At 45.3% G+C, this 20584-nt stretch overlaps 2 protein-coding genes across 2 annotated transcripts in view; both read right to left on the bottom strand.

Moving 5' to 3' along the window:
- GAD1 (glutamate decarboxylase 1) overlaps nt 1-5035 on the bottom strand; it is a 36254-nt gene extending 31219 nt beyond the window's left edge. Inside the window, exons 1-2 of the mRNA XM_090280667.1 lie at nt 4784-5035; nt 3217-3360 (exon numbers count right to left, since the gene is read on the bottom strand). Of these exons, the coding sequence (XP_090136793.1) occupies nt 3217-3298 (82 nt within the window). The 5' untranslated portion in view covers nt 3299-3360; nt 4784-5035. The remainder of the gene's footprint in view (nt 1-3216; nt 3361-4783) is intronic.
- Nucleotides 5036-11614: 6579 nt separating this feature from the next.
- Nucleotides 11615-20584, bottom strand: part of ERICH2 (glutamate rich 2) — a 36587-nt gene continuing 27617 nt past the window's right edge. The window contains 3 exon segments of the mRNA XM_090287755.1: nt 11615-12147; nt 12992-13063; nt 20295-20352. Coding sequence (XP_090143881.1) covers nt 12023-12147; nt 12992-13063; nt 20295-20352 — 255 coding nt within the window. The 3' untranslated portion in view covers nt 11615-12022.

The raw sequence follows: 20584 nt of genomic DNA, 5'->3' as shown, positions 1-20584 counted from the left end.
GGTAGAAGGCAAAGGTTTTTCTGGGGAAGGTGGGACAGGTCTTTGACACTGTTCCTTATTGAAAGCTCCTTCCTGAAAAGAGCAAGGAGCCAGCGCTGTGGGCCTAAGGGCGGACTCGTGTCCTGCTCCCACTTTCAGCTGCAGAACGGTGTCTCTGAGACCCGGCCTCCAAGAGACCCTCGTTGGGGAGCCGCGGGGGTGGGGGAATCGGAGTGGGGTAGACTGACCCCAAGAGCAAAGGGCCAGGATCGGGAGCTCTAATTGCTCAGCACCCGCCCGCCAGGCCCCGTCTCTTGGTCTCCACCCCCAAGGCTCGAAAGGCGACCACAGCCGCCCGGAACGGGAACACAGAGGCATCTGGGACCAACACATCTCATAATTTCTTGGCGGGTCTCCAGCCAAGTGGCAGCTTAAAATAAACTGGCATGAAATGGGGTCGCGGAAGAGTTCAGGAATTAATTGGGTGAAAAATAGTATTTGACTAGATGATCGGACTCGCTTGAATGCTCTTCAGTCTGGCCGGGGAGTCCGGCAGACAATAGTGCGCATCCGGTCTTCATTCCACGTCCCTTCTTCTCAACCTGCCCCTCATTAACCCTTCCCTCGACATCTGGGGTCTGGAGATGGAGAAGGGAATCCGGCACCTTTTCTCCGGATCCTAACTGCGGACCCAAAGGTACCGTATTATCGAACTCCTCAGGGTCTGTCCTGCCCTTCGGGTTCAATTTCCAGCAAGGAGCAGGAGAGTGCCTGCGAAGTCTGGTGTGAGCTGCTGTGGTGGGCCCAGTGTGAAATTCCCTTCCGATCCTTCAAAGCAAGGCTCTTCCAACCACTCCCATCTCTCATCCCACCCCGGCCGCTGCCTTCAGTCCCGCGCGGCTGTGATAAGAACAGTGACATCCATTAAACCAAAGCACAACAGAGACCCAGCGGGGAAGAGAAATAGCCCGACGTCAGTGAGACAGCATATCACAGACAGAGTTCCCCCAACAGACAGGAAATCGGTGGGAAAGCAAAACCCTAATAATACCTGGTGGGTAAAAAGCCGATAAAGTGTTTTCATTTTAAACCCCATCTCAGCTGATTTTCATAACCATATAAAACAAGAGGAATGTTAATCTAAGACTAATTTTATAAGTAAAAGCATTGAAACTCAGAGAGGCTAAGCGAGTTTTCCAAGATCACTCAGCTGGGGCGTTGGAGTTCAGACTTATTGCTTGGTCTTTCAGAGTTGGGAATAACAGTGAAAGAAAAAGAAAGAGAGATAGGGAGAGGAACTGAGAGAGACCCTTTGATGTAGTAAGTGGCGGAGAGCCAGGAGGTGGGGTCGCTGGAGCAAGAGGCCCAGTACTGTTGTACAGGTTGAGCAAGTCCACCTCTCAGGAGACTTTGCATAGGCAGAGAAGGGGAGCAAGCTGGGCAGTCGAGAACGTGTCTGCCACGGAGGTTGAGAGAGGGTAAACAGCCTGGCATGGGCATGCAGCCTGAATAGCTCAGGCCGCAGCTGGGCTGTTGGGGCGGGTAACGATGTGCTCCTGACAGGTGTGTGCTCTTTCTGGCAGGGTCTTCGACTATCTTCCCTCCACCTCAGCGGATTCCAGTTGCGCCAGGCCGCGTGCCTCTAGTGGGTCTCGGACCAGCGGCTGGGCACATGCACGCCACCTCCGGCTGGCTGCAACCCAGAAGTAGGAGCTCCGTCCGAGGTGGGGGTGCCAGGACTCAGGGGCGGGGGGCGGGAGGGGGGGGGAATAAAACGGGTCGCCCAGCCCCAGCAGACAATAGAAGAGGGGTGAGAAATGTAAAGAAGACTAGGAAGAACCCCATCAAGGCCAGAGCAACAGACAAAGGCACACAGGCCTAGAGTTCCTCCCGGCCTGTTCCAGCCAGCTCCACCGCCAGTTCCCGATTCACGTGCCACCAGGGCTGGCGGCTCTCCGAGCCCCTCTTTGTTGTGTGGGTAATTGTAGCTCGCCTGGCAGCGGGGCGGGGAGAGGAAGCTGCAAAGGGGACTAGAACGCAGCCTAAGGACTTAGGCAAGGACTCCTGCCCCCGGAGCCAGTGGCGGCACTGAGGGGGTTGGAGAGGGGGCTCACCCCATAACATCCCCCATCTTTGTGGGTGGAAACAATCGACGTTTTCTTAACCTTACAGAAAGTGCCATAAAAGCACAGCAATAAGCCCCCTTAACCACATTGCCATCCCTAAGCAATGGGGGCTGTCACTATCTGGAGGTGATTTATTTAGGGGGAGGCACATTTCAATCCAAACTGGAAAAATTAAAAAACAAACAAACAAACAAAAAAAAACAATTCCCTTATCCCCGTGGCTCTACAGAAAAGTGGAATATCAATCTGAATTAGAGACAGATTCTGGAATGGGTTGGAGAACTCACTGAGCTAGGAGTAAGGAAGCATAAATTTCCTTCCCACCTCTGCCCTTTCTGTGGCTCCTCTTTTCTTCCTTTCTCTTCCGGACATGTCAACGGCAGACAGGTCTCCTGCCCGGGAGAAAAGAGAGGTGCGCTCTCTCCCCCGCCTCCCGCTGGGGAAACCTGGCCTCCTGATTCCCCACCCTCGACACTCAGGATGCTGCCCGCTCCTTTTTTATTTTTATTTTTTTTGGTCTCTGAGATGTAATTAATTGTTTGAAACGTCCAGGCTCAACCCCAAACCATTTTATGCACCTTTCTCGCCTTTGACTTCTCTTTCCCTTGTCAATAGCTCGAGGCAAATTTGGAGCAATTAGGGACCTCGAGTTTTCTAAAAGCTGCAATTAACGTTGAAATTTCTGCTTGGAGCACAGTGCAGGCAGAAAAGAGGAGGGATCAGATCTCGGCTTAACGAAAGCCGGAGACAGAAAGCTATTCCCGCTGAGACTCCCAGCTCCTCACACCGCCCCCTGCACAGACCCCCGACGTTCCATTAAGCAAAGAAACCACACACAACAACAGCACTCTTGCAGCCCGTCCCTGCTCCGCAGCGAAGCCCTAGGGATCGCTGCCATCCCAGCCCAGCGAGGTTCCCACTCTCCAGCGCCCCCAAATCACTCAGCATCCCTGTCAGTCGGATGACCTCTGGTCGGACCGGGTCAGGCCTGGTCTCCTGCCAGCTTCCATCCCTGCGCTCCCCTTTTCGTTTCCGCCGGGAAGCCTCTTCACGTCCCAGCGCCCTCATGTTCCCCGCTTTCGATTTAATAGGAAACTGGGGCAAGACCTACTTGTGGGACGCAGGTTGGTAGTATTGGGGTCTGCTCCCGCGTTCGAGGAGGTAGCGGATGAAGAAGGGGTCGAAGACGCCATCAGCTCGGTCGTCCGGGGCCTCTGCTGTCCCGGGTCTTCAGCCGGTCAGGCGCAGGAGCAGGCTGTAAAGAAAAGCGATAGCTCTGTGGGGAGGGCTTCCGGGGTCCGGCGCGCAGTAGGCTCCTCCTGAAGTCCCGGCTGCGGGGGAAAGAAGCGGGAGGAAGGGCAGCTAGCCCGCTGGGTCAGGGTGCGCGGGGCTGGGGAAAGCGGTAGACTTGAGGGCGAGCTCCGAGACTCAGGCTCCGGCAACGTAGCTCCGGGCGCCTTTCCAGTCTGGCGGAGTAGCGGGGTGACCTGGAGCGCGACGCTGAGACTAGAGGAGCCCAAGGCCAGTGCAGGGAGCGGGGGTGCGGGGACTGGGCTAGGAGGGCAAGAGAGGCTCAACGCGCGATTTTCCAGCCTAGCGGCGACAAGCCCCATTGGGCCGTCAACAGTCGGCAGGCTGGCAGACGCGGGAGGGCGCACGGGGCGGGCACGTCTGGTTCAGTGTCTGATTCCCGTTGTTGTGTCTGGCTAATTCCCTGGAAAGAAGGAGGCTAACTGCTCCGGGGACCGAGGACTTTGGTGAGACAAGGTGAGGAAAGAAAAGGTCCAGACCTTTACGTTCTTCCTTGGACTTGGCCGGGGACAAACTATAGTCACCTGCTCTCCAAACAGCCAGAAAGCAGAGGGTCTCACCCCTCGTCTCCCTCTTGTCCCAGGCTGCTTTGAGACATCTCAAAGCCCAGGACAAGGCTCAGTCCAGCAGGATTCTGTGCTTCCCCTCCACCCAACTGTCTGAGGTCCCCGGATTTCTCACCGCACAGACTCGGAGAGGGTGAGGGAGGCAAGAAAGGGGAACGTCACCAGGGAAACAAATTTGCACCCGGCGCGCGGGAGGCGGCAGACAAGGATTGGTGCGCGGCGCCTGTGCTCAGCTCTCAGCGTTGGCGCGATGGCGTCCGAAGACTCCGGGACAGAGAGAGTGAGAGCGAATGTGGGTAGATCTCAGAGCCCGCCGAGTAACGCCCACCGGCCACCGCCTCCTCACCCTCCTTAGGACCCCATTCCTAGCCCCGCGCGCGCACTAGCACAGAAACGCAGGCAGCGGGTAGACGGTGGCTTCTAGGGAAGTAACAGGTTACCGCTCCGAGTCGCGCCTTCAGCTGCTGCTGCCGCCCTGGAGTTCTCAGGTGAGGCTGGCGCTCACAGCTGGGAGACGCAAGGGAAAACCACTCTCGCTCCACCTCTGCTCTAGCCCCAGCCTCTGTGCATCCTGGGGGTTGTGAATTTCGCTGGTGGGGATAGAGTGAGGGCGAGGGTGGGGGTCTCTGCGCGGCGCACCAGCGGAGAGCCAGGACCGGGGCGGACGGCATGCGCTAGGCTGCGGAAGGCAGATGGCGGGCGCCGGGTGTGGGGGGTGACCGAAAAACCGCGGGTGAAGAAGACCCAGCTGAACAGCCGCGGCTGGGCACTGGAAAGTCCGGCGGCAGAGCGCTTACCCACCTTGGCTTGGCGATAGGAAGCCGAGCGCTCCCGCCGCTCCTCTGCGCAGCGCCCAGAGATCCACTCGGCTTGTCTGGCTCTGCCACCGGCTTATCGGCCTGGCGTCACCTCCAGCTGCTGACTCGCTTCCCCTAGCACGGTCCCGCACGCTAGCGCCTGGAGGAGAAGAGAGCGACAGGGAGAGGCGGCTGCCTAGCTTCGGGGGAGGCGGGGGCGGAGTAGGGAGGCGGGACCCGCTCGGCGGGGGAATCACGAGGCCGCTGCTCGCGGGGGCAGCTAGTCGGCAGAGCTGCGGGGCTCCTTTGCAGGTGCCTGACCGCCTCTGGAGCTTTATACAGCGATTATAAATCCAGATCACGGTTTTGTGCACGGAAGAAGGGGAAAAAAAGGCCCTATGAGTAATCCAGAATGTACTCAACAAGGTCTATTTTTTGAAATAGGCAGTGTGCCGGGTAAGACGAGGGTAAAGATAATTCCTGTGAAGAATTTTGCTTGTCTGGAGCTTCTTCCTCCCTCAACTCTCCCCACCCCCATATATTCGAGAAGACGAGATCAGTGACTTTGCCTCAATTTCTTTTTCAGTAGTTCTCCGGATCTGCGACCCCTCCACGCGAAACCTCGCTCCGTGTCCTCCCTGGCTCTCTACGTAGCCAAGATTGTTGTAAAAGCAAAGGAGATAGAGATGAGGGGGCACACGCAGACCTTGGAGGAATCTCCATCTCCTTTTCACTTGTTTTCTCGTTCAGCTCAAGGTCTCTCCCCACAGTAACTTACTTGAGCACAGCTACCCAGTGCCACAGCAGAGACAATGCTTCAGTTTCCCATTCACTTTGCGCCCCCTCCTAGTGTCAACCTAGTATAAACGAATCAGTGGCTTTGGAAAGAAATAAGTGATGAAGATTTACTCAGTGGCTTTAGGTTTTGCACACCGAAAACACAATTCGGCAATACCCAGAGTGTTCCGAAAAAGAAAGACAGGGTCAGGATTTTTATAGTAAAAATTCTTAAGAAAATTCAGCCCTGCATTTGCTTAACTTCTGGGTTTTGGTCCGAGATGGTAATCCTCTAGATGACAAGGTGGTGTGGAAAACGAATGTCAGGTGATCTTGACACCTGAATACTCTTCCCTTAGTCCTCAGAGGTAATGGGGGGTGGGGGGTTATTTGGAGGTTTGGTGTATATCCAGGCAATGAGGCAAGGCGGGAAAGTTAAAAAGTTGAAGTGTCCAGATTAGTTAAAATAAGAGTAGAATTGTTTCCTCATGCTTCAGCCTGCTTGATTTTTAGTAATTTAGCAGCCTGACTATAGAGACTTCATTCTGTTTCTTTATTCTCTTTCCCACTGGCTTTGGTCTTCTTGGTGACAGGGAAAGAAGTAATTCTGATTGATCACATCTGAAGGTTAATAACATGCACGAGCGCTGCTCTGCCCACACGGGGAACCCGAGCGCAGGGTGGTCACGGTGCGTGTGTAGAAGCCTTTGCTTTTTAAGGATTCTCCTTTTGCGATATTTAAGCATATTTAATGAATTGCCGGGTTCAGAAAGTCCCTCACCACAAAAAGGCGTCCATGGAAAAACTTCCACCAGAGGGCGCCAGGCACCCAGAAACCGAGAGGCCCTTTGCTAGCCTGGTCTTTCCTGATGCGCCAGAGCCAACACCTAGAGGGGCTGGCTGTGCTCTCCTGTCCCTTCAAGCCATCCTACAGCTACCCTCTATGGTAAATTATGTCCTTCTCTTTCCTCTACTTCAGCTTCTTTTTATTTAAGGCAAAAATAGTTGATCTTTGTGTATGTCTGGATGACAGCGGGTAACCTTTACTCGTTTTCACAGTGACTTCTCTTTCCTTTTGCGGTTTAACAGGCAAAGGTTATTTATGGACATTTTTGCGGCCTTGCTGGTCCACCCGAGGCCTGCCCCTCCTCTCTTAATGTCTTATCACTTTCCACCATGACAGAGTAGAAATGCAGAAAAATCTTACAAATCACTGAGAATTCTATAAGGGAGATGGAAGATTCACCCTCAGTAGATATAGTCCGATTAGTAAGAGCGATCTCACTGTGAGGTTTGAGATAACCGCGTTGTCCTTGATACTAAAGAAAATACTGTCACCCTCTCTCCACCTTACAATAAAAGCTTGGGCACTTTTTAAAGACACAAGAGCATTCTGAACGGCGGGCCTGCGGTAACCGCAGCTCCAGAACAGAGTTTGGGGTTGGAAGGGGTGGGCGTGCCCGCTCCGCGCAGGAAACGTTCCTTGCCACCCCGCCCCGCACAGCTTCTCTGCCACGCTTGAAACGCGCGGTTTACTCTCAGGTGAGGTTTGGAATTCCTCCCACGCCCCCTCCTCGAGTCTCCCTAAAAGAGATGGTTGCACCAATCATGGAGCCCCGCGCCAGTGCTAAATCATGCAAGACGCTTGGCACAAGGAAACGGGAGGGAAGAGACCACAAATCCTGGCGCCCCTCGGGTCGGCGGTTCTGGGAAGGTGCCTGTTTGCCCTTTGTCTCCCCAACGTTCTCCCATGACCCGAGATTCTCCTAAAGGAAGATTCGTTTACCTTCACCTGTGTCATCAGACTGAGCAATTTCCAGCCACTCCCCCTTCTGACCCCAGTGTCCAAACCGCTCACCCCTAACGTTTTAGCCAAGAAAATTATCTCTTTGGAAAGAGAAGTCTACAAGATCAGGTATCACGAGTTAAAGCTGAGTGGGTCCAGCTGTGAGGACATTCTTCCCTTCCTCCTTTATGGAGGGGGAGGGATAAGAGCTCGTCCTTATTTTAAAATTTTTTGATTAAACATTAGAAATTAAACGAATATTTATCACCTACTATGTGCCAGATACTGTTCTTGTGGAGCTTACACTGTCCCAGCAACTTGTATTATCCCTGCACCCAACGAGTTGACATTCCAGTTAGGTTAGGGAGAGTAACAGACTTGGGGACTTTGATTTATCTTCCAATTGTCTCTCATCCCAAGCCAGAATCTTGGGCTCAGAGGAGACGGTGAGGAACCGAAGGTCTAGAATCCCACACAGTTCCAGCAAGTAGAGTTCGGAGGCGGGAGGGATCTTTCAGCACCAAGGACAGCGCCCACCGTGGGCTCCCTCTGGCATCTCCTAAGTGCCCCTTAGTTTCGAGCTTTAGGCCAACCCGCCTCGCTCGCCCTCGCCCGCCTTCCTCCCAGGCAACTGCGATTTGATTCCCCTTGTTGGCGGTGAGGATGGTAGTAGCGGAGTATTTCGCCCTCTTCTCGCCTCCCCATAAAAAAAATCGTACTGAAGGTGGTTGTGGTAATCTTTTGGCTCTTCAGAACATTTAGAATCTATATTTTTGTTTTTCACTTTTTAAAATCTTTTATTACTATCGGAGGAAGATGCTTTGGACAGTGGGGGTGGAGGGGTGGGGTGGAAAAATGATATCCTCTCTAGGGACGCGAACCGGCGGGGCCGGGTAGCCCGGAAGGGAGTGGTAGCCGCCCAGCTGTTCCCATTTGATCTAAGGTTTAGCGCTTTGAAGAAATGAGAACGCGACGCCCAGAGGCAGAAGGAGTGGGCGAGTGCGACCGCTCCGGACTCCCTCTCCGGGTTCGCTAGCCTGCAGCCCTGGCTACTCGATTCTGTCCGCCAGCACATCCTTCCTTTAGGTCAACGCGAGCTGTACCTTGGGAATACGACCCCACGCCCACAGTGCCCTTTCCCCGGGAGGTTTAAAGATAGTTCAACCGGATTTGGAGATGAGCCTTTCAGCAGAGGAAAAAAGGAGTGGGTGGGAAAAGAGTAAGGCGTGGAAAGGGCGCCCACACAGGCTGCGGGGGGGGGGATTTTTATGAGTAAAACAGCGTCCACGTCAAGGTGAGTAAATAAGAAACGTCAATCTTGATTTTTTGACGTATTTCGCATTTTTAGCCTCCGGGAAAGGTGATGTAGAACCACGGTATTGGTTCGTTTTAGCCGGCTCTTTAAGGTCTATTTTAAGTAATTTATGGGGAGAGAGAGAGAGAGAGAGAGAGAGAGAGAGAGAGAGAGAGAGAGAGAGAGGAGAGAGAGAGAGAGAATGGCAGTGCTCACTGTTTAAACGTCTGTCTCCGGAGACCCGGGCTGTAGGAAGCGTTGTTAACTTTACACTCGGCTTTTCCTAGGTCGGAGCTGAGGTGTATTCAGTGCGTTTGTATGCTTGAATGATCATTCCGAAATCATTCTGAATTTTGGAGACCATAGCTAAATCGACACCCCTACCCCAAATAAACCACACTACACTCAGTCCTCGGAGATAGGGAAGGGTTAAAAGGGTGGCGAGGGAGGCAGATTTCCAGCCAGAACCCTGGAAAGGACTCCGGAAATTACGACGTTTCTCCTAGAGAGCTCAATTGCTCAGATAATTGTCAAATGGTCCCTTCTCTCTTGACACCCAGAAGATGAAAATATTCTAATATTAAAGAAATTAATCAAGGAGGACAGAGTGATTTGTATTAGTGCAAATCTTGTACAAATCGTAAGACGTCCAATTCCTGTTGTTCCAAACATGAAGACAAAGAGGCCACCAGGTGGCGATAGAGTACAATTTCTGAGAAAAAAACACCACGGACCCCACAAGGGAGCAGTTCTTCAAGGAAAACTGCAGGCCCTTTTCAGTTCACACTCAGCCACTGCCATATTTCACAAAGCAGAGCCTCTTTTTTTTAAAACAGAGAGATGCCACCGGAAGTGACCCGCAACACCCAGAGTCTCTGAACCTTTGGTGAAAGAGAAGGGGATGTAGAATATTCATTTCCCACAGATCTGCTCCTCAAAGACACCCTTAAGAAGGGAACCCTTTGATATTAGGTAGGGTGTCTCATAAAACTGGAGACCAAGGAAATAACAGATTTGGATCGCAATTCTGACAGAGAGCTTTTAGGATGTATCTATGTTTTCAATTCTTCGTTCAACAAAAAATTAGGCAAATTAATTTCTTTCCTAAAAGAGTAGGATGCAAGAAAGATGATTTTCCCATGAGATACTTTTAGTGAAACAGTATGAAATGGGATACTAAGTACAGTAATATTTTATCCATTTCTTTCTGTGTAAAGAACTCTTGAACTATTCAAAATTATAGGTAGTTAGTCCTTGTTTCAGACTTAGGTGTATAGGGGACTGCTGTTTGTGAAAGTTCTGGAAGGTTCTGATTTAGTTTTGGATAATCTGATAACTTCTATTTCACATAGGGTTTATGCTCTAATCCTGGCCAGTTGATCAGGGGGAAAAAACTGGACCTTAAAGGAGGGGGATTCTTCATCTTTGCTGCTCTAGCTCAGTCACCTTCATGTAAGAACTAGAGTTTTACAGGGTTCTCACCTGTATCATCTGAAGTCCCCACCATGGGTTTTTCCAGAGAAGCTAGTCCCTGGAGCTCTTTCTTTCTATCTTACTGAGTCCCAAGGCTGAAGTCCTGTTTTCTTTGCCTTTGGGTGTATCAGTGATCCCTTAGATCTACACAACCTGAAATATCAAGCAGTCTGAATATCTTTTCACTGGGGCTGTAGGCACATTTTTCTCAACTTTATAGCCAGGAACAAGACACAGACAAAAGCATCAGAGCATGGAGAGACTTGAAATGGTTAAGTTTTTTTCCCTCTTCTCTAGATCAGAACTTTATACTGCACTGGTTCACAGCCCCCAACCCCGACTCTTTGGCCATGTGATTTGCTTTGGCCACTGGAATGGAGCTGGACTGCAAATCCATGAGCTTCGGTGTGGTGTGTTGTTATGCATTATTTTTGTGGCAGTAGTTGACAAATACACCAAGGCAGCCAAGGAGAAGCAAGGTGGGGCCCAGAGAAGTGTCTTGGCATAGGCTGCTCAGGGTTGCTTGCTATGGGAGTAGGCTGGCCTAATAGTGGTAGCGGTGGAGGGAAGTGGGGTGTTAAGAGACCTGTCTTTCTCTGTGTATGTTTTTCTCACTTCAAAACATGACTAATTTATATTATAGAGGTGAGAAATAAATCTCATGGAAATTATGTGGTATTTATTGCATGAATTCTCATTTAACTATCACCTGTATTTTGCTGATGAGGAAACTGGAATGCAGAGAGCTTTCAGGACTTCTCAGACCACATGTTTTATGGGAAGTGGGCTGAAAATTCTTCCTTCAGCCCCAGTGCCCTGTACACTGCTCACTGAGGCTTCCCGACTCTGCAGCAGAACCATTTGACCTTGGAAAATCACTTAATCTATCTGGACTCCCATAATGGGAGGGGTAGGGTATCAGATGAGACCAGATAAGGCTTCATTTATCTGAAATAATTTAGTAATACTATTTTGTGACTCTTCTCATTGGGGAATCTTCTTAGGTTGTGAATGCTAAGGACTCCTTTCAAGGACCTCTTGAGGTCTTCCAGGCAGCTTCTTTCAGAAGGAAAAGCAAAAACTTTAAAGTCAGTTAGCCAAGTTCAAATCTAATTTCTACTTATCAGCTCTATTTTTTCTCATCTGTAAAATGGGGGCTAATATCAGCTTTGTGGGCTATCTTTTTTTGATGTCCATAAGACTCAGCAAGTCCAATGGTGCCTGATTTATAGTGCTCAGTAAATGTTAATTCCTGCTGCTGTTCCACCTCCTCTGTTCAACAGTGATTTTGATCCATTTAAGTTTCTCCATGGATATGTAAGGTAAGCCTAACAAGTGTTTTATTTGTTGCCCGTTTGTTTCAGTAGAGCTTGACCATCCTGACATGGACTTGAGGCATGGCTCAACAAACAACATAATGATATAAAAGTACCTGGAAGGACTAAGAGTATGGATACGGAGCTATAATGTCTATGCACAAATTCAGACTCTACCACTCAGCAGGTATATGATGCCATATTTATTTTTAGAGAGAAGGGAAGGGAGGGAGAAAGAGAGGGAGAGAAACAGCAATATGTGATGGTTGCACACCTCTAACTGGAGGCCTGGCCCACAACCCAGGCATGTGCCCTGACTGGGGAGTGAACCAGCAATCTTTTGGTGTGTGGAAGGACAGCCAACCCACTGAATCACACCAGTCAGGGCAATGCTATGTGTTTACAAATACTGTTTTCCTCTCTGAGTAGCTCACATTGAGCTAAGACCTAAGTACTGGGAAGGAGTTAAACTAATATAAATAAATTAAAACAACTCTGTACCAAATAAAGAAGAATTAGACTAAAATACAGCTCTCTTTATATTTCCATGTTACACAGTAATAGAAGTATATGAAGATTAAACCATAGCTATATCTTTCACTGCCCGTCTTCACATTCATCAGAGCTTTCTTCACTTAGTTCCTCGCTGCTTTCTCCTTCACTCTCACTGCTACTGTTTTCTGCACAATCTTTATCATCTTCCTCAAGATTTTGAACTTTCTCTGTCACAGAAAGAGACTCGTTTAATACATTTCTTAATATTTCCATTCTTTGAAAAATTGTAATTCTCCTTGCTTCTCCCTCCACCAAGATATATTTTGGAACATGAGAACTGAGCTGAACTTTGTTAACTGTATATACAGTTAAAGTAGTAGTACAAATAAGAATATATATTCTTACTGTAATGAAGATGTTTGTGAACTTAAAGTAAACTTAAAACTAGGTCTATGAAAATATTTTTATTATTGTGAACATAATTCTTAAATAGAATAACTAAATTCTTAATAGAATAATTTAGAGGGTACTGGCTTTCCTTGAAATTGTGGAATAGTCCCTTAACACAGGAGGCAATTAGCATGTTCTGTTCCCTCTGAAGACTATAGTACATGATGCCTATATCCAGGAAGCCTGCTTTGTTTGGGCAGTTCCACCCCACAGAGAAAAGGAAGTCATCATGACCATTCACAAAGGACAAGCTGGTTTCATTAAACTACCCAAGACAACCATTTAGACTTTCCTTAACCACTTCCTGAGGATGTACTTTGCCAATCTCCTGGGATAATGTGGTTTTGTTTTGTTTTATTTTTAGAGAGAGGGGAAGGGAGGGAGGAAGGGAGGGAGGGAGAGAAACATCAAAGTATGGTTTGCCTTTCACATGTCCCCAGCTGGGGACCTGGCCCAAAACTCAGGCATGTGCCCTGACTGGGATTGACCCGATGACCCTTTGGTTTGCAGGCAGGTGCTCAATCCATGGAGCCACACCAGCGAGGATGGGGATAATGGGTTTTTAAATAGTGACTGCTCATAGTTCTATGAGAAAGAAGGAATTTCAATTTTTAAATTTACCCATCAGTAGCATTTCTTCAATAAGTGAGAAAAACTCCTTGGCCTCAGGATTTTCTGGTTCATAGATTAGGACTGAAAAAGGAAAACAGAATGTGTATTATTAATGTTCAAAGTGTTTCAGCAAATAGGCTCCTCAGAATGAGACTGAAACTGTTAATCAGAGTAAATGAAAAGGCACAAAGCAATAAACAACAATTATACCATGGGCATATTTAAGTGCAAAGAGAGAAAATGCTCTACTTATCTTAGGTTCTTTGTAAGAAAAAATAATTCTCATTTTGTTTTCTACATCCTGTCCAAAGAGTCAACCTCTGTCACTGAGGCTTCCCTCATAGGCCTGAAACCAAGGTGTTTCATGACTAATTCCACAAACAAGGCACAGATTCTGCAAAATATGGAGACTTTGCTACTAAGAATGTGTGCCTAGAGTCTGTTAACCCCTCATCTCATCTCAGCCTCCCAAAGTCTACACAACATCCTTTACTAAAGGCCTCATCTGAGCACTGGACACAGAGGAACGGAGTGGGTTTTTTTTGTTTTCATTTTTTAGCGCAAGCTCTTCCATGGCAGAGATGCTATTTCTAAAAACTCATCTTTCAAATAGAACAACTGAAATTTCTTATTTTCTTCATCCTTAAAACTTTTACCCTAGTTTACACCTCAGTAATTGCCTACTTAACGGCATTCTCCTTTTTCATCAGACCCATTGATTTCAGCACTATTTATTCCTTTTTGTTGATCTTTTCTGTGAAAGTCATCTTTCCTTTGGACCATACCAATAGATTTTTTTATGGCTTATTGGTATGTTACCAATGTTTTAGAGGGCAGAACGACTTCCACCTTTTGTTTGAGAGTTTTCTAGACTATTTTATTTTGCAGATCTCTCTCTACCGTCTTCCTGCTTGCCTTAATTCATAATTCTGCATCATCTATTTAATGTTGTGGCTCCTGCACAATATCTTGATGGCACCCAGGGGGCACTGAAACACCAAGTGTGCTGTTGGCCTGGTTAAGAGTGAGAGATAATTGTGGATGGTTCAGCTAGGCTCCACTGGCTTGGAGACCTCATCCCATATGACTTTCATCTTTACACACCAAACCAGTGTCTTTATTTCCTAATCCACCACCATAACAATCTACCATTAATCCGCGTTAGCACAACTGTGTACCTTCTCTGAAGCTTCTTTGAGGATCCTGTAGGTATTTATATATATTTTAAGGTTTCTAATAAAAGAAATTTCTTATACATTTTAACTTGGACTAAAATAGGCTTATCATTAGCAGTCTAACTCTTTCTCTGAGGCTAAGCCTCTTTCTAGAGCAGGGGTTCTCCAACCTGCTCCCTGAGATACTAGTTTCTTAAGATGTGACTACAATACTTGAAAAACTAGGTTAAATAAAGCTAACCAGGTAATGTTTACAGTAAGAAGCAATTGCAGGATTTTATAGAACTATAAACATGCTCATAACTATTATGAATCTTATAGAAAAGAGAAGCTGGTTTCCCCAATTTATTTTTCCCATGGGATCCTTTTTGGTAGGATACTTATTAAGAAGTGACAGTAATTTCCTTGTAACACAGTTTAGAAACTTTCTTATTGGAATTAGGATTATTCCATGGGACTGGAGTATGAGATCAATTATCCTCACGGTTTAACAAAAACTGCTGGCAATTGTTAATTTTCAGGGAGAGAGAAAGGTGTCTGATTTGAAACTTAGCCCAGCAGTATCCATTCTACGTGATGAATAAAAAATTCTTACTCTTTGACAGGCTACCAGAGTTTGAAAAAAAAGTAAGGGAAGCTTCTAGCATATGCAGTTGGTGTTCTTGGGGCTGTTTCCCAATCTAGGAAAATACGCAGAGCCTAGTATGGACCTCGGAGAAAGACTACCAGATGTGAATCCAGGCTCTGTCACTGTCTAGCTGCAATACCTTGCAGAAAGTACAGTATTTTTCGCACTATAAGACGCACCTGACCATAAGACGCACCTAGGTTTAGAGGAGGAAAACAAGAAAAAAAATATTCTGAACCAAATGGTGTACTAAAATATTTAACAAAATATAATAGAATAATATTTCAACCATGTAAAGTGAACGGCAGTCAACAGCAGTATTAAGAGCCATCATCACTGTCATTAACAAAGGAGGAGTGACTTTAAGGTTCAAGTACTCTCCTAGTTTTCTGGGAACCCCAAGAATTCATCATAACTAGTGTCACAATTTATGAAGGTCAGTTGCTCACAATCACTGATATCACTTTCTTCGCTATCTTCATACTGACCAGACACCCTGAGATTCAGCAGTAAAGTGGGACATTTAAGAGTCCCCAGGGGTTTCACATGGGCCCACCGCTTCTTCTTGTAACAGCTGTTGCCACCGCTGACAGGTCAGGTAACACACATCATGGTCTGTGATGCAATATTTGCTCCATAAGATGCACAGACATTCCCCCCGCCCCCCACATTTTTTGGGAAAAAAAGTGCATCTTATGGAGTGAAAAATATGGTAATTAAAATTTCTGTAATTCAGTTCCTTTATCTGTAATAACAATAGCAGCCACATTAGGCTATTTAATAAATTAATAAGATAATGTAGATAAAGTATTTAGTCCAGTCCTTGGTGCATGGTAAGTGTTGAGTAAATGCTAATTATTATTAGTTTTCTTGGAATGGTCTAGGCCTAGAGAAAGGCTTGGCTCCTTCCTAAGACTTCAATGGATATTTCCTTCTGGCTGAAGCTGGGGCAGGGAGCTGGGGGCTCTGCTGCCCATGGGGTCCTAAGTCCCTCAGACTGGAGGATGTTCTAGGGTAGACAGAATGTTGGTCTCGTTCAGTGTTTATAACCCTTAAAACATTAAAAAATGAAATAAATGAATATAGACAACTGAGTAGAAAGCAGTCATTTTTTGCTAGATAAAATTATATTTAGGCTAATAGGACAGGATGATTTATTTTACTCAAAAAGAAAAAGAAACATTACATGAACTATGTCTTCTGAAGATACATCTGTGTTTGTGTGTTAGACTTACAATGATGAGAGCTATTTTAGTTTTCAGGCCATTATCCTTAAATCTTTATCGTTATTATAGTAGACAACATAGGTGTTCTAGGCTGATAGACTCTGTGGCTCTCTCTGAGCCGAAGTGTGAACCTAAGACTGAGTTGCGGATTCCTTATTACAGGTGAAAAAAAAGACCAAGTAAAAGGAAGACTGGTACAAAATCTCACAGTCATTCATGAGATGAACTAAAATAAGTACTTGGGACTCTTGACTTTCAGTTCCATTTAAAAGTTGCCTTTCCAGGCTGCTGCTAAGGCCTGGCAGGAAATGGCAAGAGCAGAGATACCACCTCTACATGAGACAGCGGAAATATGGCTGAGGAAATATTAGGGCCATATAAAAACTGAGTGTGGAAGACAGATAAAATTCAAGCCTTCACCAATAAGTAAAATTTCTTGGGGGAACCCAATACAAGTTTTTAAGAGGCAGGACAAAGAGAAAAGAACCCATGGGTACGCGGGACGCCAGGTGGGAAGCTCTGCAGTCAAACAAGATGTAAATGATTATGCTATAATCAGACAACAAGAAAACACACCAAGACCCTGAGGCTTTGTCCAAGAAAATAAATTTGTAAAACATTTCTCAAAGGACAAAGATGCATTATTTCATATAAATTATTTCACACAATATATTTATTAATAAAATAAATATATTAGTCAGCCATGGGAGCCATTTCAATGCTGAGTGGTCCATGAAAGTATCTCTTTTCAAAGTCTCTATCTGTTTGACCAGAAATATAAGCTTATTAGTAAAATGAGAAAATGGAAATATAGTAGGAAATCATAGGCTTTCAAGAACAGATCTGGGATCTCATCCTAACTTTACCACTCAGTAGCTGAGTGTGAACTAGTTCTCTTTGCTAGCCCCAATTTCCTTATCTGTAAAGAAAGTTTAATAATTTGAGCTTCACATAATTATTTTAAGAATTAAACAATGTAATATAAATGCCCCTCTAGTGGGTACTCAGTATATACACACATAAATATGTAAATGCATAATGTATGTTACATACATAAATATATAAATATCTATATAGAGAAAGGTGAATATCTCTAGAAGAGCTAGAAGTTGAAAAAAAGTGACAAAAGAATATCTATACTATAAGAATTCATATATATATTTTGGGGTCCATGCTAGATGAAAATATTTCATTTGTCTGTTACTCTGAACACAGAGAGGGACTTTGGGCAGCCCTCAGCCAAGTGTTCCTGTGAGCACCAAAGCACTAGCACTTGCTTTTCTCTGAGACATGTCTGTCTTCAGCTCTCCATTCTTCCTTGAACTTGCTTGGGATTGTTAAACCTGGGCCTCCTACGTTCATATCATTAGCTGGGAATCTACCTCAGGGGTAGACAATCTAACTTTTCACACTCTCTACCCCCAACCCCCACCTCTGGGCCTCTTTTCCCATGTTTCCCATGAGCCTCTTCTTTCTCTTGGGAGCAGTGTTCTTTCCCAGTTGGCTCCCTGGATCATGGTGCCTGTCTTAGGGCCCTCCATAGCTCCTTTTCCTACAGTCTAGTCCTTAGTTTTAGAGGCCCCACATTTTGACACAGAATTAGAGTGAACAGTGTTACTAGGTAAGCCAGTAGAGGTGAAAACCAAACCAAATCATGTCTGTGTCAATCCCAAAGGGTTCTGAGCATGTGTGCTCTAATTTTTGCTTTCTCTCTAGCTCTAAGCATAACATCTGGTACAGATAAGGCACTCAATATGTATTTGTTGGAAGGAAGGAAAGATAGAAGTGATTTTTTAAAGGGATATAACTCCATTAAGATAGATCAATTTGGACTTTTCCATCCCCATTGACCTGATACTTAATGTGCATTCACTGGCTAGAGTCAGGTCAATAAACATTTTATTAAGCACCTGCTGTTTATGCAGCATACTGCAGGGCCAACAGCCAAAAGTAACTGACAGATGTGGGGATATCAGTGCAGAGATTTCGTAAACTTCAGCCAGAGGCTTTCTAAAACTGATTGATGAATACTGAAACATGATATATAAATTTTCCCACAATTAAGCTCCACAAGAAACTCAGAGAACTGAGACTAGAGCTACAGAGTCACGCTTCTACACTAGCCCCACAGAGAAGAGAGGTGTTGTGGGAGAAGGAGTCTTGGGTTCCAAGTCTGGCAATGTTACCTGCTCCCTGAGTGGGGCTGATGAGGCTGCTTAATCTCTCTCTGCCTCATTTTCATTACTTATAAAAATAGAGGATTGGACATGATTCTTTCTAAGGATTCTTTCTGATTGGAAATTCTATATGTGGTCCACCTAAAATAATGATGGTCAAAATATTTTATTCAATGGCTTTAAGGTCAAAAGTACAACATACGGCTTATTATTTTGAATATAAAATAGTGTTAAAGTATTCAAGAAACCCATTTTAAAAATTAGCCAATGAGCCCTGGCCAGGTGGCTCAGCTGGTTGGAGCATCATTCCATACAACCAAAAGGTTTCAGGTTTGAACACTGGCCAGGACACATACCTAGGTTGTAGGGTCGATCCCTGATTGGGGCACATATGAGAGGCAAATTATCGATGTTTCTCTCTCCTCTCCATTTTCTCTCTTCTTTTTGTATGACCATTGAGTTACACAAATGACATTTCTTTGGGTGAGAATTAAAAAAATTAATCCTGATTTCTGAAGTACTGTATCCATAGTGGGGACTATGTGAGGCAAATGAGAGTAGACTTTCACAATTCCAATACTACATATTTACTTCAAGGACTTTTGCCATGAGACTTAAGTCTAACACGAGTTAATATTTTGAGTCCTATTATCAATAAAGCTTATTGGAGAATTGCCATTTCACTTTTAAAATAACTATGACAAATATATTAGAGAAAAAGATGAGTAAAATAGTTGAAAATATTGTGGACTTCCACAGAGAGTGAGAATCTTTCAAAATCATATGATGGGCTTTCTAAAATTGGAAAATACAATCTTTGAAATTATGAACTCACTGGATATCAATAAGAAGAGAACTCACTGGATAGTTTCAGCAGTAGATTGGACACAGCAGAAGATAGGATAAGTCAACTCAAGTACAGACAAATAGAAAATATCCAAACTGAACAGAGAAATAAAAAAGAGAGGGGGGCGGAAAAAAGCTGAGTATCAGATATATGTGGGACACCATGAAAAAAAGTCTAATTTCCGTGTAATTGAAGATCCAGGGAGAAAAAAGAGAAAGAGAATGGGGCATAAGTGATTTGAAAGGTAATGGCCAAGAATTTTTCAAAGTTGATGAAAACATCAACCCATAGAATTAAGAAACTTGGCAAACCTTTCAAATCTCCCTTTGTATAAAGACAAGGAAAACCACAACTATTTTGAACAAGTCAAACCACTAAAAACCAAAGATAGAAAGAAAAAGAATGTAGGATCATATTCTTCTACTCGAAAGCATCCAACAGTTTCCCACTCAGAGGAAAAGTGAAGACCCTTCAACTGTGAAAAGGTGCTATGCAATCTGCACAACTCCCAACCCAAAACCTCTGTGACCTCATGTCCTAACACACTTCCCATTGCTTATTCTGTTTCAGTTACACTGTCCTCCTTTGCTGTTCGTCAGACTTCCATCTCAGCTTATTCGCTATTCGTCCTCCCTGGAACCCACTTCTTCCAGATACCCACATGACTAGTTCCTCAACTTCAAGTCTTTGCTCAAGTCTTTTCATGAGGCCTTCTGGGACCATCTGATTTGAAAGTGCTTTGCCTCCTCCCAGTATTTCCTATTCCTTCTTCTCTAGATAGCACCTATCATTTACGACACACTATATAGGAGTTTATTACCTGTCTGACACTAGATATAAATGCGGGATCATTATCTGTCTTGTTGACCGCTGTATTTCCAGTGCCTAGAAAACTGCCTGACACATGTAGGCACTCAAATAGTTTTGGAACAATTGCATGTTAAATAAGGATTGTTGCACTACCTGACACTTCTTTGAAACTAAAAGCATAAAGTTATCCATTATCATAAAGATAAGGATTTTGATTCACCTTCATGGCAATTAGTAGTAATTAATTCGTCTCTTTTACTTGAACTCACTCAAAGTTAGTCTAGAAGTCTAAATTTGTCCTTATACCAATCAACCTAATTTACTGTCAAGAAACCACTGACACTCTCAGGGAAATTCTCTGAACTTATAATAATCAAACCACCTTATATATTATGGAATGTATTTAGAAACAAGGAGGAGACTAGAAAAGGAAAGTATTTTGTACTTACTCATCTGACATAATTTTTTAGCCAAATGGTAGTCTTGGCTCATTTCTGCTCTTAGGAACTGGAAAATATTAAGAAATTCTTCAGATCAATAGTTTCAATTAAGTGTCAATCATAAAATCCCTAGAAAATATTCCATTAGTGATTATTTTGCTTTTAAGATTTACACATGTTTTTCCAGGAATGATTCTGTAATCAGTCAATCCCAATTAAGAATATTTAAGGACTTCTCATGGCAAGGCAAAGTATAAGTATGATACCTCTACTTCGCAGCAGCCACACTATATATATAC

The sequence above is a fragment of the Furipterus horrens genome, unplaced genomic scaffold, assembly GCF_987537825.1.
Source record: "Furipterus horrens unplaced genomic scaffold, mFurHor1.1.pri manual_scaffold_1, whole genome shotgun sequence".
Classification (NCBI taxonomy): Eukaryota; Metazoa; Chordata; class Mammalia; order Chiroptera; family Furipteridae; genus Furipterus; species Furipterus horrens.
This window is presented reverse-complemented; position numbering and strand designations above follow the sequence as displayed.